We start from the raw sequence: 19,113 nt of genomic DNA, 5'->3' as shown, positions 1-19,113 counted from the left end.
TGGCGCCGGCGACAGCCCAAGAGTTTACGTAAAAAAAAGGTTTTTAAAATTTTTTAGGGGTAGGGACCTGGCGACCCCCAAATGTCCTCTGCCAGCTGGCTGGGACCATTAGCAGAATGGGGTGAGTATGGATATTGGAGAGAGGGAGTGGTAACATGGAGTCTGACTGGATTGGAGCCAAAGCTGTGACTGAAGATGCCCGCCCAGATGAGGGCTATCCTCAGACCGAAGGGAGGGGCCGCAGAAGGGGAAGAATGTTTTCTGTTTCCTCTCAGTGTGGATGTGTGTTACTCCAACATTTTTGGATTGAAGAGACTTTATGTATGTTGTGATAACTTACGAATGGTGTTTTGGATGACTCGGGGGCTCTGTATGTGTTCAAGCAATCCTGGATGACATGCATGCCTAATTACCTGTGGAATTGCCAGAGGCGTAGATGGGGCGGACAAGCCCCACCCAAAACCTGTAAATGGCCACTCAGCAGCACCGTTGGGTCATTTGCCGATGTTCATGTCTCTGCGGTGGGTCCAGCTACATTAGCTTCAGACTCCACTTGTAAATCCTCCCCAGAGGCGTAGGATTGGCTATTTATGGCAATGGTAGAAGTTCCCAACTAATAATGTTGAGCCTGCCAACCCAGAGCCAGACGTAGCCTAGACCAAGAGCGAGACTTGGAAAATCGCAAAGTTGTTGGTAGCAGATGGCAGAGGAGAGGGGCAGAGCAATTCAAGTATGGTAAATGATGCCTGAAAGTTGGTGATGTATTGGAGGGACCGTGCCAATGGGCAAATTGCAAGCTTGTGTAATCCATAGTGTCCAGGTAGCTTATGGTCCATATAGGGCTATCCTCTGACTTACTGGTGTCATTATTTCCTTCCGTACGGTGAAAGTTACGTGTGTGCCGCACTAGCAATTGGTTACCGCTGCTAGCCATCTCATTACAGTCCCAGATGTCTGAGGCTCGACAGAATAGGGTTTGTTTTGCTCTGCTTGTTTTGCAGCGTGTGTACTTGCTTTGTGCGATTGTAATCCTCTTCTAATGGTGTGAACTTAGCTGTCCTTTAGTCATGACAGGCCATTAATGTATCAAGTTGTGTGATTTACTCAACCACTATAGTAACAGTTCATCAGACCAAAACGATGACCTGGCTTTCCCAAATCTGATGTCTCACCACCACCCTACCCTGCAGTCATTTTTTAAAAATGTAATTATTTTTGAATTTGTAAAGCACGCTACAGCCCAAGGGCATCGAGGCACTGTTGCAAGAAAGTGTCTTAGTTACATGAGAAGAAGGCTCGCTCAGGGTTACAGAGAGCAAAACCTAACATGATGAAGTGAGGAGGTACATGGTTGAGTATTTGAGTTCCATATATCATAAAAAGCAGAGAAGTTACAGTACCTGGGTGCAGTGTTGCACATCAAAGAAGGGGGCTATAGAGGCCAGCCAGACCCTTTTGTACAAACAACAAAGTTTTAATAGCTTTCCAGAAGGCTGTGAGTGATTCACTGCTCCTCAGGTGTGGTGGTAGGGAGTTCCATTGAGTCGCAGTGATGAAAGGAAAGCTAGGCTAGGCCCTCCTGCGCGGGTCATCAAGGTTTTAGGAATGGTGATCAGATTGGTGTAAGCAGTTCTGGTAGTTCTGTCTGTGATGGGCTTAACAAGTCTCTGGTAGAGGTAAAGAGGGGCAGTGTTATGGAGACATTTGTGTGTGAGGGCGAGTGTTTTGAATATGATGTTATGTCGCCCAGCCTGGCTTCCAGATGTCATTTGCACCCCCCCCCCCCCAATACTAACTTCTCGGTGGCACTCTTAAAAGTAGGTCTATCCTCCTGCAGGCAAGGTCACCATTTACAACTTCAGTCTGATGTGGATTGTGATCTCATTTCACCATAGTTGATTTAATTCATATCAAATGGATTTCTTGTTCCCTTATATCCTTGATGCATGTTTTGAATGCATAAGGGACTTCACAAAAGTGCTGCTTATCTCATGCGATGTTGGTAGACTATAAACATCCCAGACAATCTTGCAGGTGTTGAGTAAACGCCGTCCGGCAAGAGCAACCTCCAGGCAGGAGGGCATAGTACATCAGTCCCCCCCACTTACTAGGTGAGCAATTGCCCTTCTAAGTGTACTGTTTCTAGCCCTAGATATTGCAATACTTCCTTGGTTACCAAAGCAGTGTTCCTCTTCACCTTGCGACCCTCACACCCCCACGGTGGAAGCATATGGGTTCTAAGCGGTGTCCAATCCAATGCTTGGTAGATCTTGGTCTGCTGCTGGTCTGCTCCACAATCTCAGAGATTGTGGGCCAATGGTACCAGGCCTCTTGAAGGATACTCCAACAAAGAGGTGGGAGAAAGTGGCCAGAGCTCTTCCACAAGGCAGTGTCTGTGGTCATGCACTCCTGAACATCCACGGACCACCACTGATGCTACCCTCTTGACCAGTGCCTTAATCTAGTCCTGGGGCCAGCCACAGAAATGACCTCAGGGGACTTGGGCACTGCTGTCAGCTGGTCAACAGTGGCTGTGACTTTTATTTTGTTTTCGCGCTGCTCCCCCTCCGCCTGCTTACAAAGGAAAGCCATTAAGGATATCATGTCTACCCATATGTCAGACGCGCCGTATCCACCGTCTGCAAATGCACAACACTTCCCCCTTCACCGCGGTGCTTGCAATCGGATTTGCATTTTCCCAGACTCCCGCACTTGTGCCCACTTGGACTTCCCGTAGGTTTGTCTGCCCGTGGAGGTGCCAAACCTCTACTACTGCCACAGATGTCTCGGAGGCTCACCCAGAAGCAGGGCACCAAGCCGGTGAAGTTTCTCATGGTTGGGGTCTTGCGCCAGAACATAGTGCCCAGATCAGAGGGGCGAAAAAAAAGCAAAAACCCTTTCCACTATGTTCCCCCACTGACCTCTGCTAGAACAGCCCATCAGCGATGCATGACGCCCTTCAATATTGGCTGCAGTCATCACATCCTGCGTGTTCTGTCATTTGAATTACATATGGGGACAAAATGAGGTGTATTTTTTTTTTTTTTTTTTTTTTTTTTTTCCTGGAGAATGTGGGTTTACTAACCCAGACGAGGAAGAATGCTTGGACAACAGGTCGACACAGATTCCAATTTTTCCAATGCAATTCTTCTGTATTTTTAGCCACGTAATTTCACCGGGTTGGTTTTATATTTCTTTTCCCCCATTAAAAACCTACGCACTTAGAATTCCTTTGTAACCACTTTTTGACAATTTATAAAGAAACCAGTGGACGGAATCACGGTCAATTATTTTAAATAGATAAATAAATAAAAAGGCATGATTTCATGAGACGGATGGGGGGCCTCGCGGAAAGTGTGACGCACATCCGTACAGCAGTTTGGGCTGTAGGCACACCAGAAATGTTTATGGAGAATGCCCTTCACAAAACCACAACCCCCCTTCCTTAAGAGCCACCCAACCTTACCTACTCTTCAGGCGCAAATACATCCAGTGGATCAAGGAAAACAACATCTAACTTTCCAATTCCACTATGCCCCTCCCCAGATAATTCACAGTACACTACCTAGCCTTGATTAGTCGGGATACATTAACCCTCGACCCTGTACAGATGATCCGCACTCTCTGTACATATTATAGTATCAACTGTACATATGTCCTTCTGTACTTGTATGTAGCAAATGGATGTGTACGCCTCACATTAAGCCCCCCATTGTTATTTCCTGTACCATCTTTATTGTATATTAATGTACAGCAATGTAACCAAGCTGAGAATATTCTTTTTGCCTTTCTGCGCCCTGATACCCCCGGGTCTGGTGCGCACTACAAATATTAAACTAAACTAAACAACCACTTTTGTTTTCTCTCCATTTTTGCAAATGTTTTTGTGGATTAGTCGAACGTGTCCTAGTTTTAAGCCATGCTAAAGTGGTCTTCTTGTGCTGAGTTTAGCTTAACCAGAACTACCGGGTCCCCATCAGTGAGCCCATAACACATTAAATGAGTGAAAGGCAGGTGTATCGGGGTGCCCCCAGTCATAGAGACCACAGCCAAAAGAAATGGTATTGCCTGTGGCAGTCCGGCCCCAGGGGAAGCCTACAAAGGGTTAAGGTTGTTTTGGGGGTTGGCCCAGATTGGCAATCTCCAAAGTGAGTGCCACAGGAGAAATCATTTCCACACACACCCACATACGCCGCCGAACAATGCAAATTATCTATATGCGGAACAGTGCGGGTATTCAAAACTGCACATGGCGTTATTTAGAGAGGAAACAATACAAAACATTATCCTAACTTGCCCTAACTCGACAAAGCGGCTTATGTCGTGCAATGCATGTATGCAAAAGGAAACCCAGCGCGGAGAACCCCAGGAAATCGTCAAACGACCCTTTTTATGTTCAGCACACAACAGCTGGAGTGACAAGCATTCAATGAAAACTCACAGCTCTAGAGTATTGAATTAAGTGTTTTCTGTATTAACTCTTTCAGGATGCAAGAAAAAAACTCCATACACTGGTTTCTATGGGTCTCTATTTCTGGCTCGGTCGGTCTCTCTCTCTCGCACTCTAACTTTCTCACTCGCTGTCTCTCTCTGTGTCTCTCCCATCCACCTACCCCCCAAATCTCCTCTCACCACCCACCTGACACACTGAATCTCACAATTCTCCACATACACCTCACTCTGTCTCACTGGCTGCTCTCCCTTCTACCTCAAACTCCCTCAAATCGACACACCACACTTGTACTGCTGTCACAAACGGTCTGCTTTCCACTGCCTAGTCTTTTGGTCCTCAAACTCCGCTCATGACCTCACCTGAGCCCCCATCATCTTGGTCTGGTCTGGCTGTGTTTTTAAAGCCCAGCCTATCCCCTTCCAATGCTCCTCCTGGCTTTGCATTTCACTGGCCTAGTGGACCCAATCACTCTACAGCTCCCCCTCAGCCCCTCCTTGCGTTGTGCTTGGGTCAGCACAATTTCAAAAGGATTGGTAAGCCCGCCAAGTCTGGTCTGTGGCGGTATCAACTCAGCTTTCGGTGCAAACGGTTAATTCTCGCAGTCTCCGTATTCGTTTCCCGGACCGGCTCCATCTTTTGGTGTGGGCTTCTCTTGTTCATCCCAGGCCTTTTGGATATTAATACCCAGCGAGGGCGCAGTCAGAATGAAAGAGCCATTCTGATTGGCCCTCGCCGAGTCAATAACAGGCCGGGAATCCCTCCATCGGGATTCCACGGCCTTTGTCCCCGGCGGGGTGTGTGGCAGCTCCTCCGCCAATGAGGAGGCTCGAATGCGGGCCATCCCTGCACCGAGTCTCCCTGCGGCTGAGAGGCTGCCTTCGCCCCCCGCCGGGGACTCGGGTAAGTCTTTATTTTTTTTTTTAAATGTAATTCCCGCCCTCCCCCACCACCCCCCAACTTAGCTTCTTGTTCCTGCGTCCCCGGCGGGGGACGAGGGAAGCCTCCAGCCGTGTGGAGACTCGGAGCGGGGCCATCCCCACTCCGCGCCTCCACATGGCTGGAGGCTTCCCTCGTCCATTGCTGGGGAAGCAGGTACGTTTTTTTTTTTGTTGCTTTTTTTGTTTTTTTCTTCCCCCATCCCACTTAACTTCTTTTTGATACTTTTTCGAGAGCGAACGCGCTGGGAACACTTGTGTTCCCAGCACGTCCGCTCCCGATGGCCGCATGGCGGCAGCCATTTTCTTTTTTTTTTCTCCTGAAACGCTGCAGCATTTCGGGACAAAAAAAAGCTTTTAGTGCCCCAGTCACGCAGTTTTTGCTCACGGTGGGGGCATTACCGACTCTGGTAATGCCCCGGGGCCTTCGTTAAGGCCCTTTCTTTGCTCGGGGCCTATAACTATGGCCCTGGGCATTACCTGAGTCGGTAATGCCCCCGCTGCTCGGGGCATATTGCTTAATTATGTTCTGTTCTGCTTGTGATAACTAGCTTGTTTTTGCGTCTGCAGTTTCTATTTTCCTGTTGCTTAGCTGGTGTTTCTGGGAGATGTGGTTCTGAAATGCAAACACAAAAAACCCAGAACAGGGGCTGATGGGCATTGCGGAGCGACCATGGTACCAATGTTGGCCAGCATGTTCACCAATTCTGAGGAGTCAGGGACTGGGGACCTCCTACACTCCTTTCTAGCACCCCTGGGATAGGTCAGGCTCTTGTAACGTCCTGGTAGGGCACCTACCCCAGGTTGAGAGGGGTCCTCGCTTCCCCCATGCCAGGGGTAGCGGAAGTGACATCACATGACCCTTTACCGCTGATGACATCACGGGAAGTGATGTCATTTGTACCCACCCAGAAGTGACATCATGGGAGGCGATGGCAGACAGCCTTTCACTGACAAAAAAACAGGAACTGGCATCACATATCATTGTTCCGAAGTATACTATGAAAAATATGGTTACGATATCACTGTAAAGTGATATACATTTCATACAAGAATGGATCGCCATATGTATCGTTAAGAATAGTGCGTATAGGCCCATATTAACAAATTATTGTGAATGCAAGCAGACGTCCACGGTCAAATGATGATGTGTTATTGTATAGCATTTACGCTTAACTGCTTTATATAGAACAAATGTACATACAACATCACTCAACCTCTGTTGGTACTCATGTATCAACATCAGAAGGATGAACGACTGAGCTGGCCTTGCTCGGATTCGAATCTTCAACCTGCACATCGCAACAGTAAAAATTAGCAATTACATGCCTGCATGTTCTCAAAGTTGGAAAGCAAATTACACTATAGTGGAAACAATTAAATTGGTAACTGTGAACAGGCCAGTTCATCTGCAGGTCTGGTGCAAATTTGGCCATATGTCAAGCTTGTGTGGATCTACTTTTCAGGTTTCATAGGTTGGCAAAATGCATACCATTGGGAGGGTTCATAACTGTGTATTAAAGAATTTAGAGTAGAGCAGGGAAAGCAGCGCACTCACGCGGCTTCTCGTACTCTGGGCACTTGTCAGCTCATACATGCAACAAAGCATTTGTGGCACAATGAACTCGATCTACTTTCTGTGCTATGGTCCTACATTTCTAAACTGTACACACGCTTTTAGGCACAAGGATTTTGTCAAGTGACTGAGGACACTGAGAAGGAATGTCTTGTGATGATTGTAAAAGAGACAGTGGCAGAAAAAAACATGCTATAACTGCAACTTGCGAAAAGCAAAATACATAGTCCCAAATGGCTGCTTATTCTACTCTAAATGCGTTTTGGAAGTTTGTGTCTGCATTGTGAATTTGAGGTGTTTAAGAACAGACTAAATCATTGACTCAACCCCTGAAGTGTGCCTAAAATAAACCTTTAATGGGTCTAGCAATTCCAGAAAGAGAAATTATTTACTATTCCTATTCTTTCTTATTTAAGGTCACTGTTACATTTGTGGAACCCACTGTTTTTTTAAAGAGACAGAACAAGAAAGCCAGACACTCCAGAAACAAAGAGCCACATGGTGCTGGCCACAGCCCAGGAACACCTGTTTCTAAAAAGAAAAAAGAGAATTTTTTTTTGTAATATCTTTTAGGGGTAGCAGGGGAGACCATGGGGGTCGCAGTTGCGACCCCCAAATTACACCCCTGGCCACGGACGGACAAAGAAGGAATTGATCCCTGGTTTCTTGACTTTGCCTCAAAGACGCTCTCCGCTCTAGTCTTCCGGTGTTGTCCATCTAGCTTGGACGTTGTTTAATGGCAGCTGATTTTGGCAGAATCTAGTCCACTTTTGGTCACTGGTGTACCATCAAGATGCATCCTATCTAGATAGACGATGACGAAGCTCTTGGACAAGCTCGCCATCCAGTGCTCACTTGTCCGAAGCACTGTTACATGATCCTTCATACTAGTTCCTGTGCCAATGTGCTTAGGGGATGAAAAAATCCCTCTTTTCCACAACTTGTCCTTCTTGCTTTAGGTTTAGGCCATACAATATTTTGAGATGACTGGCTCGACCAGAGCTCCATAACCAAGAAGTTCAGATGTGACTGTTTCTGCAGTCCAAATCGTTACCCTCATTTTAAGGGTGCTTACGGAAATCAGATTGATGTAGGGTAAGTTTGATTCTGAGTTCACAATTAAGGTATTATTTAACTTGGCTACCCCTATTAGAATCTTGATGAGGGGGTTCGATCCGCAGTACTATAGATGTGTTAATATGCATGCATCATACACTGACATGTACACGTGATGCACAAGAATACATACGGGGGCCCATAAGTGCATAATGCATGGTGAGGTGTGTGTGCATTTAGACGGTGTAAAACAGAAAACTGAAATTTCGATCTGCTGCAAGTTCCAAATGTTAATGGATATTCAAGGGAGGACGGAAGGAGGTCGGGGAGTGGAGAGGATGGTTTTGAGGTTGAATCTGAAGAGACTTGGTGGAGATTTAAAGGACAACTGGAGTCGTCCTCAGTCCTGATCCGAGCACTGACAAGCATTGGTTGCCTCTGTTTTTGGAGTTTGCGTGTGGGATGGTTTGGAGGTAGCATGGGTTTTAAGATTTTGGGTGTTTAGGCACAGTTCTGTGGAGCCATTTGTAGATGAGGCAGAGGCCTAAGAGTTGAATCTTGGAGTGGGGTGAAATCCGGTGGTGGTTACTCTGGTGGATGACAAAGGTTGATGTCTTTGGGATGCCATTCATCAAGCAGATGCATCATTTTGTAATTTTTGCATTTGGAGGTCCAGTCGTCCTGCATAGAAGGCATTGCCATAGTTGAGTAGAATTGCTAATGGTGTCCACCACTACCAGGTGGCTTTCCCTCTGGGATGACGCAAAGGATCTTTTTATAGTAGCTTGAAGTGGTACAGTGTGACGCACCCGCCCGACACACCTTGGATGCTCTCATCCAAGCAAACATCCCCATCTTCAATAGATTTGGAAATCCCCATCTTCAACCCTCTCGCTACACTTCTCTCCTGGTCTGACCATGCTCTCCTGTTTTCTCACCTGGATCTCTCCGGTCCCCCGGCTATGCCTCTGCCTGCACTGCAAGTCTCCTTCTCCGTCATTCGGCCGAGGAAGTGAGTGTCAATTGTGGCTTTTGCTGCCACTTTCATTCCTCCTCCCACAGGCTACCACACTGGCTCTGCCCTTGCTATTCTTTACCTCTATCACCAACACCCTGGACAGCCTTGCCCCTGTCATGAGGATCTGCATAAAGCCTGCCTCCAAGTGCAATGCCTGGTATGACTCCAACCTAGCCTCTCTGAAATGCAACTGCAGCGTTGCTGAGCGTAAGTGGCCGGCTTCAGGCACATCCTCTGAAAGACTGGCCTGCTCCAAGGGCAATACAGACTCGCCATCCGCACAAAGAAGAGCGCCCATATCCAAGCCAGTATCTCTGGGGCCACTAACAACTCGGGCAAACTGTTTAAAATCTGCAAGGAACTAGCCAATCCTACTGCAGTCTCCACTTCACCTCTGCCATTCCTGTCCCTCTGTACTTCACTGGCCTCCCACTTCTTAAATAAAACTCAGAACACCCTGTCCTCTCTCCTCTGCACCCCTCGCTCCCCACCTTCTACACCCCTCCCTCCTCCTTGTTCAGCTCTCAAGCCTCCCTTTGACCCCCCCCTCTCTCCTTCCCTCCTAGTCTCCCCTTTCCCGCCTATAGCACCGGATGAGGTCTCTAGACAAGTCCTCTCTATGAAAGTCTCCTCCAAACTGGTGCTCCCCTGCTCCTCCAGAACAATAAAGGACAACATTGCCCCACTTGCGCCAGCCTTGGCTGATTTATGTAATCACTCCTTTGCCACAGGCTCCTTCCTGCTACCCCTCAAGCACTTCCTTGTGCACCCTCTCCTCAAAAAGCCCTCTGCTATCCCTCTTGCCCGGCCAATAACCACCCTATGTCCATTACCCCCTTCCTGGGCAAACACCTGTGATGACTTGCTCTCAAATCCCGATTCCAACTCTTCATCCATTCTTATCCTTCTTGATCTGTCCTCTGCCTTCGAAACGGTTAATCATGCCACCTTGATAAATTGGCTCAGTGACACCGTTGCCATTATGTGCCAGGCACTGGGCTGGTTGACTTCATTCCTTTCTGAATGACCTTCTCGGGTTCAATTTTTCCTCTTTCTCTCCCCTATCACATTCTCCACCTGCATTGTCCCTCAAGGCTCTATCCTCTCACCATGGCTCTTCAACATCTACCTTGCCCCTCTGGTCCACCTGATCTCCTCCTTCTCTCCTCACTTTCAGTGTTATGCAGATGACCCGCAGATCTCGTTCAAGCTTCCCGCCACTGCCTCCTTCGCCTCTCCCGTCCCTGACTGACTACTATTCAGGCATGGTGTGCTGCCGCTGACTGTCTCAATGCCAATAAGACTGAGATCCTTCTCATTGGCACCCAGGCTCCCTCCTTCTCTCCTACCCCTGGCCCCACCTCTATTGGTCCACTCCCCTCGCCCGCTTGTGAGGAAAAAAACCTTGGTGTCATCTTTGACTCCTCTCTCCTTTTCTACTCACATCGCAGACCTTGCCAGGAAGGCCCACTATCAGCTGCACCTCCTCAGAGGCTTTCTCCTGTTCCTCACCTTCCCCCCCTGAAACGCTCTCCAGAGCTCTGGTCCTTTCTAGGCTGAACTACTGCAACAGCCTCCTTCTTAATCTTCCTTTATGCTACCCTTGCTTCCTTCAACTAATCCAGAGTAGGACTGTGAAACTTATCCTTGGCCACAAGCCCAAGGACTGCATCTCTTGAGCCCTAAAATCTCTCCACTGGCTCCTGGTCACTACTAGGATCAGGTTAAAGACCCTCTGCATCATCCACAATGCTTTCTGGGGCCTGGGACCTGCTACATCCAACTCTCTCCCTAAAATACCTCCCTGCTAGAGCCCTTCGGTCTTCTAGCTCCAACTCTCTGCAGATCAGACGCTTCTCTAAGCAGAGTGGGAGGTAGATCTCTCTCCTCCGCAGGAGCCTCACTCTGGAATGATCACCCTGCCCCCCCTTGGGCATGAGCTGGATCTCTAAATTCTGGAAGCTCCTTAAGACCCTCCTTTTCTCTTCTTCCTTCCCTCTCCTCCACTGATGCCCCCATCTTCCGCAATTAATGGCTGCCTGGTTTCCCTCTGAGTTCTACAGGGCACCAGACTCGCCCTTCCTCACACTTAACATGTGGACCGTCGCCTCATGCATTCCATGGCACTTGATCTCCGCTTAGCACTCTCCTAACCCCTGTGGCCCCTTCCCCCCCCACTCCCCTCTCTCACTTGCACTCTCTCCTTAGTCCTGCACTCCCCTTCCCACCATAGCAATTCACATTTTGCTTTCACTGGTTACTTTTGTCTACATTGTTAATCGGTGGAGGTTCAAGTGGAAAAGCATAGAGAGGGAAGAGTCCTTGGCAATATTGGGGATATTATCCCAAACATTAATTAGTGTTGGTGTGGTTCCAATAAGGGGAAGGAAGTCTGATTGGCAGTAGTCTAATATGTCCTGTTTTTCGATTTGAGTTGAAACAAAGTGGTAACTTCCTTTTCCAAGAAGGCCAGCAATTATTCGGTAGGTATTCAGCTCATTGGGATCTAGGATGGGCGCGTTGTGGAAAGGAGGGTTTAGAAAGTATAGCGGAAGAATTCCTAATTTTAGCGAGCGATTGATCAAGGAGGTAAGTGGACTGGCAGTGATGTCTGCATTGACTGTGATGACTGGAAATGGATAGGGGTTACCAGAGGCTTTAAATAGTATGAGGAACTGCAGTAGGCAGTGACTTTGAAGTCATCTGTGGTTGAGGCATCAAATTGATCAGGAAGCAGCTCTGAAGCTTCATTGGGGTGGCGTGCAGATGAGTAGGCCAGGTGATGGCGTAAAGCACGGAGAATGACTTTATGCTGTCCTATTACTCCCTGTCCATCAAGGTGGAGAAAACATTGCAGAAATGCTGCTTCTGGGGAAAGGCAGCTGCTGAGCATTCTGGGAACATAAAGGTATGAACTATTTTGGAAAGAGTTCTGGATTGGTTGAGGGAGCCAAGGATCTGGTTAAAGTATTGTTGTTTTCGTCTCCAAGATGTCATTGTGATTATAATATGGATGGTTTGGAGTTCTGCCTTGATGGCTGGATGTTTGGATTTGTGCCAGGCAAATTATAGTTTACGATAGAATTTTATCATGCTTGGGTGCAAAACAGTGAACCAACTTTTGTGACCGTGCTGACTTGGCCTTTTGACATGCACAAGATTCAACAAGTTTAATGAGGCTAGAGGTGAACATGTTGACAGTCAGTTGGTACATGGTCTAGTAGGGGTTGCGGAAACCTTGGTTAACCTGATTCTGAAATTTGAATTAGATCAATTTTCTTATTTATTTTTTGGATCAAAAAAGGAGTTATTTGAGGGTTGGGGGAGCATTTTGGAATGATTAGGGCAACTGACACAAAATAAAAAGTAGAGGGATGATAGTGAGCAATAACGATATGGCCTCTGGTGTGGGATGAGGTTCTGAGAGGCGGTTGAGATCGAATGCCTTGTAAGAATAGATAGAGATGACATTAAGCCAGAGGCCAAAGTCACAGTTGAAGATAAAAACATCAGGAAATCTGTCCTTAACCCAATACCACATGGGTTGAAGGTGTGCAGCATCACCATTGGTCACTTCTACTGAATTCCTAGTGCTTGCCCAAACTGCTTTTCTTGTATTTATGGCATGTGATGAAATAAAGTGCAAAAGTTGACTGTATTATCTGGGTCGGAGGTCTAGACTACTTTAGTCAGGTGATGTAAATATGTTTGTATAATTCCGTCCTGAACCAATCTGGAACGAATATGCACGTCCGTGTTTTTGTTCTGTTAAATACAGGAAGAGAATGTCTTCAGATGAAAATTAGCAGCGACCCTACAAATTGAGTGCTGTTATCAAATTTGATAGTGATCCACTAATTTTTCCGCTTCAATTTTAGTTTGCAGAAAAATTTCAAGAAGTGAAAGAAGCTGCCAGATTAGCTCGAGAGAAATCCCAAGAAAAAGCAGAGACCTCCAGCAACCATTCCCAAGTAAGCAACCTTCTGCAAAGATGTCAGTGATGGCAACAGCTACTTTAGTATTTTGAGCGTGCTTTATTACCAATATATGTTGCCAAATACCAGCTCCCTGATTTTAAAGCGAAGGTGGAGGAAAGATGTGAGGAAAGAAATGGGTCACTCATTAGGCTTTTATGAAGGTCCACTAGTCTTGATGTTCACCTGGCCACCTTGGAGGCCCAAGATTATAGTACATCACTGCTCGATACTTTGATAATTACAAAGTTTGAGAATTGTGATTCCTTCCAAACCGATTACGGCCTTTGTCTCCACCCGCTGTGCCTTATTCCTTTGTATGCAAAATGTTTACTCCCCACTTTTGTCAGTTGGTTAAATTGCAAAATTGTGGGGCATGCACACATCGCAGTAGACCAGCACTTTGTAAATGCTACCCCTAGAATTTCCCCTCCAAACGAAAATCGAAGTTAATGGGCCATAATTGTGCACTTTAATGCACTGATTGGGTAAGAAAAGCCCCTATAAAATGTAGTCTATTTGGAAGGGCAAAACATTATATATTCCAATACCGAGGTGCCACGTCTGCTACAGTCCCTTTCAGCATTTCCCTACAGCAAATCAATGAGGGCATTGGAGAAGTTTGTGTGTGATCGAAACACTAAATGAAGAAGTGCTGTTAACACACTGAAAAAATGGCAATCGTCAATCCAAGGCCAGCAGAAATAACATGTTCCTGAAATATAGTGCACCTAACTGTTACTGTTAAGAAAATAAAACGCATTTGCGAAGTGAAGATGCTTCTGTACATAGGATGCTGTCCGAGTATGCCAGGTTTCTTCAAAAGTATAGCGGAGTGTCGTTACACCGAACCAGAGTGCAATCGATACCTTCCGTGTTGCTAAACTATTCCAGGGGTCTGCCAATGGGCTGTCCAAGCAGCAAACCTGCAAACTGCTTCTTGAATATGAATTGGTACCATAAAGAATGGCAGAGGCCAGATTCCAGTTTGCCCCAGAAAATCCATGGACGTTTTGATTTGCACCCAGAATGCTTCAGTGTCATGCCTTCATTGCCTCAAGAAAATTGCCATGCCAGTTTCAACAGTGCCGTGCTGAGGGTCATTTTGAGGTTTTTTGGACGCTGCACCACTCAAAGAGCAGTGTTTCTCTACAGTTGCACGCCATGTAGTCTATTTGAGGCGTGAGCTGAAGATGTTCAGGAAAAAATTCAGAGGTGACAATGTTTAGTCGCAAATACCAGTGCACTATGAACACTTTAACGCCAACGAGACTAGGATTTGAACGAGACTAGGATTCTTCTTTGACACCTTTTTATTGTACATGAAACCAAGCTGGCTCATGTTTCGCACCACACAGTGATTCCTCAAGGCATGCCATACATATTTGAGCCGGTAAATAGTATGTTGTCTATGGGTAAAGACAATTACCAATAAAAATAAGCGTGAAGCAAGGGATGTAGATCAGCCCTGAGGTTTCTTATGCATTCGGATTAGGAAAATCAGACCAAAAGCACCAGTATCCACAGGCTTGGATAAACTATCCATAACTGCTGTGGGACAACGTAGAAGGGTTGTAGAACAAAATCACACTTAAATAATACACTCTCTGTTCAGGTTCTAAATGCAAGCATAGCTTTGAAAAGGTAGAACACCGTATTCCTATTAGGAGATCTCTTTTCAATGATACACCCACCTGGCTTCATTTTGGTCGGCTGGTCCTTGGTTAATTGATCACCTAGCGCAATCTCTAGGGATAGCACAGGGCCTCCATTCACCCGTTTGAAATTGTATTTCTGCTTCAAATTGTTAAGGGCCTTTGTCTCTTTTCAAAAATTTGTAGCAAGTTAAAAACTAAACGGTTGTTTCCTAGATTGCCAACATGATTTCCAGATTATTTTTTTCTGGAGTCTCATAATTGGAGCCCCCCCCCTCGCCTCCAGGTGGCCACTCGCGTTCCTTTGCACCCACCCCCAGGGGAGTTGCTAGGTCTGGAAAAGACCTGGGGCTAAGCTGATGTCGAACTGTTGGGACTGGGGGCTAGCTAGTCTTTTGGCTGTAGCTCCTGAGATTCTATCCGGGGCTACAACCAAAAGATCAGGGGCTTTAGCCTCCTTAGCCCCCCCCTAGCAACGCCCCTCGTCCCCTTTCACTCTCTGCTGCCCCTGGGCTGCATTCTTCTACCACCCTCTGGGTGGGAAGATGAAGATTTCCATGCATTTCTTTGCACTTTGTAATGTGATTGTGAGTTGGGTGAGGAGAATGGATGGACTGTGGTGGTGGACATACCTGTCTTTCATTCGTTAGAGAATTTGTATAGCGCAGCTATTGCCAGTGGCGGCATGGAGCCAAACAAGGATGCAGAAGGACCATGAAGGAAAGGTAGAAAAGCAGGAAATCGACAGAAAACATAGGTTTTAAGTTTGGATTTAAAAAGGTTAAAATCTGAGCTGGCCCTCAGAAAAGTCTGTAAGCGAATTCCAGAGCTTTTTACCCGCTAGAGAAAAAACCTGGCTGCCAAAGCAAGTCAGCCAGTAACTAGGAACGTGAAGAAGGAACAAGCCAGAGGAACGCGACGCACGCCAAGGGCAGTATGGAGAAATCTTCTCTTGATGAAAGACAGCCTTGACTATAAAAAGCCTGGTGCATTAAGTGGATTGCTTAAAGCTGAACGCGTACCAGACCGGGAGGCAGTGATGTTTTCTATGGGCTGACGAGACTGGCTGGCCATAGGGAATCCTTGTTGCTAAGTGTACTTCAGTATTCTGCAGGCCTTGTAGCGGGTTAAGATGGTAAGGGGGCCGAGCAATTAACGTGGAATTGCAGTATTCAAGACTTCAATTGATTTTGGGTGCAATAACTGCAGTGTAAGTAGATAGGTGGAATATAGCGGAGTACCTTCTGAAGTTGTTTCAGTTTAAACTCTGTGGTGCCGCAGAGATCAACCTATATTGCCTCCAAAGACTGCCCTAATAGAGCAAATGTGTAGTTATATAGTGCTTAAATTTGGTGTTTGTTTCCAAGCATTTCACAGTTCTGATTGATACAGAAGCAGCTAATGGGATCAGTTGGGGGTGGGGAGGGTGTTGCAATTAAGCCTAGTGAGGAACTTCGGTGAGAAACTTAGTTGCAGTTTCAATAACTTTCTTCCTAGACCTGCTTCAAGTCATGAATTCAAAAGGATGACAACTCTAATTTTTGCCCCCCCCCCACCCATTCCAATTAATTTACATACCAACTATGTCTATGATCTATGGGAAGAAAATGTGAGAAAGTGAGAGAAGAAAATGGGCAAATAGAGCCGACGGGGCAAAGGACCGTGTCTAGGGGGGCGGCGTTTGGGTGGTAGATCACCTCATAAAGAGAAGATTTCTGAAAACAATTTAGCATTTTTCTAAATTGTCAGCGAGCCTTTGGAAAAAATGGTTTGCCTTTCTGATCTGCAATTGACATATCTAGTCGATATCTGATTTTGAATGATGACCGCGTATTCGAAATGGCACATGCCTGCACATAGTGTGAGCTCCGGGCACAGTAGTAAAGCCTCCAGACCACTGTGCACATTGAAGATGCAAGAGTGCATGGTTTTTATGCAGATTTTCATAGAACATTTTTAGAAAATCCAGCAAGCATTCTCGGCTCCACTGCTCCCTTTTGGAGTAATCGTCCCCTGCTCTCAGTCTGCATACTCCAACGTTCAAATGCAAACGAGCCGGCAGCGCTCCCTCCCCCACTACCCTCAACACTACAACACACCCTCATTTCCAATCTTCAGAAAGCTCATCAAAACATGGCCGTGTGATAATTCACTAGCCTGTATGCTGCCCCCTGGGCATGAGCCAAGAATATGACCAGGTCAACCGTCAGCAGTGTTACCATCTTGATGCACCACCTGCTATATCCCCCGATGGTTTTTTTCCCTGCTCCTTCGCCCAAATTTGTACAAACGCTGTTATACCGAGGGTCTGGGTGTTACATAAATGCAATAAACCAGTAATAAATACATCGGTATTTGCTTGGCTTTGGATATCCGGTCTTCTCAAGGAGAACATTAGCTGCCAAGAATAGATTGGACAAAGTCTAATCTATGACTTTTTTTCTCATAAAGGGACCTGTAAATATGAAACTGCATGATCACATATTTGTATTTATTTTTTATTTTTTTTAAACGCCCAGCACCGAAGGTATCACTGCATTAGTACAGTACATGGTTAAGGCGAGCAAAACACCTGGGCCAGAACTAGCCTGTTACTAACATGTGTCAAAGAGCCAGGTCTTAACTCGCTTATTGAAGGTGGAGAAGGGTTGGAACTCATCCCGATCATCCGAGTGCGGGAGCCGTGACGCAGAAGCTGACTCCACCTGCTCTTTGGGACTTGTCCCGGGGGGCGGGGGGGTGCAACGACATGCTTGAGCTAGATAGCAGTGCACACACGTGGCAAGTTTGCTTGATGCACTTGTTAAGGTACAAGGGGGCCTCATAGTATAGAGAACTCGCGCCAGTGTGAGTCGCGTCTGATGGCGGAGATGTGGCCAGAGCATTTGAGATCGGTCATACCGTAGTGCTTTATTTTGGAGCAGTTGGGAGCTTGGCGAGATTAGCTGTCCAGGTACCCGTGAGTAGCATGTTACAGTAATCCAATTTTGAGAGGATGAGTGCTCTTGCGAGTGTGAGACACTGTCTAATCGGGGAGATAAGTCTGGCTGTGTAGGTAGTGGCTATGATGCCATGTCACCACTACTAGACAAGGAAGGTTCAGTTAATTATGGTGGGCAGAGACTAACGAAACAAGAAATCAGACTTTCAAAAACGATATATAATTGTCCTTTTCTTGGCAGCAGGAACCCACAGCACCAAAGCAGTGCATGCAGGAATTGTGCCATTTAGTTGGGCGAGTCTCGCCATACATTATAGCATATTAAATTTAAAAAAATCCTATGCCAATAGTGTAAAGTAAATGTGATGGTTTTAATCCAGAATAACTTAATTAATACCTTTGAACTGATAGACTGGAGTGAACACGTACAGAGGAGCAATCGGGCTGAGGCTGATTTTTATTTTGTTTTTATTTATTTATTTTTTAATCTGTGAAGTTACCAAATGAAAACAAATACCAGAAATAACTAATTATGGGTTATTGTTTGGAATGTTTTAAAGTTCCTATTTGTAGCTTCTTGTCATGCAAGTTTGTCTTAACCTGAATTTGTTTCCTAGAATTGGAAACCGATGGTAACTTGCATACGGACACTAGCTCCCACATGTCTGCAAGGGCTCCATAATGCAATGAACATAACACAGCGTATATTTGAATAAGTATTCACGTATTGTGTTGAAGTCCCCCCGCTTGGCACAGGGAGCCAGCAGCCCGGTTGCCTGGGCCCGTCAACACTTTAGGATGGTGGCTTCCTGCACAGGAAAGTAAAGACAGACCCGCCATAGGACACGCAAATGTGTAAACGTGTCCTCCGTGTATTCTAGTGAGGAGATACTCCTGCTGAATTAAAGTGGTCCATAGTAAAGTAACCTGTTGGGCAGCTTATTGTCACACCATACACTGAGATCCAAACCTGTCTGGAACCCTGCATCGAGTACAGCCTTAATCTCTGACCGAAACTTGCCACAAATCTGGGTGGGCATTTTGGCCAACTCTGCCTTGGCGGTAGAGGTGGTGCTCTGGCTAGTGGGGTATGAACCAAACCCCTTAAATTGGATGCATTCAAGAGCAATCATATGGTCTTCTGACTGGCAGTTTTTCTCCTGGTCTGCATGTTGACATGGAAACAAACTGAAGTGGAACAGGGGCTGGAAAATATGCAAACTGGGGGAGCAAGCGACCAATGAAACCTTGGGCCAAACTGTAGTCCAGGCAAGGGTAGGTGCAAGATATTTGATGCTAGTCAACAGGTGGCAGAGATCCCATGACGCAGGGTCTGGTCAAGTAGGCAGGCAGCGGTACAAAACAGAATGAATGCAGCATCCAAACGCAAGCAATCGGTATTGGGAGCCAACAAATCAATGAAGCTGAATTATGGAGAACACAACCACAGGATCCAGAGCTAACAAAGGAGACCGGATGTAACCAGGGGACTATAAACCGGATCC

General features: G+C 46.4%; 1 protein-coding gene across 1 annotated transcript in view; it reads left to right on the top strand.

The window, feature by feature from the left end:
- The window catches only part of HOMER2 (homer scaffold protein 2), a 303,905-nt gene that overhangs the window by 211,944 nt on the left and 72,848 nt on the right, over positions 1-19,113 (top strand). The window contains exon 4 of the mRNA XM_069624981.1: positions 12,917-13,009. Coding sequence (XP_069481082.1) covers positions 12,917-13,009 — 93 coding nt within the window. The remainder of the gene's footprint in view (positions 1-12,916; positions 13,010-19,113) is intronic.

This window comes from Ambystoma mexicanum, chromosome 11 (assembly GCF_040938575.1).
Source record: "Ambystoma mexicanum isolate Mex_15411 chromosome 11, UKY_AmexF1_1, whole genome shotgun sequence".
NCBI lineage: Eukaryota > Metazoa > Chordata > Amphibia > Caudata > Ambystomatidae > Ambystoma > Ambystoma mexicanum.
This window is presented reverse-complemented; position numbering and strand designations above follow the sequence as displayed.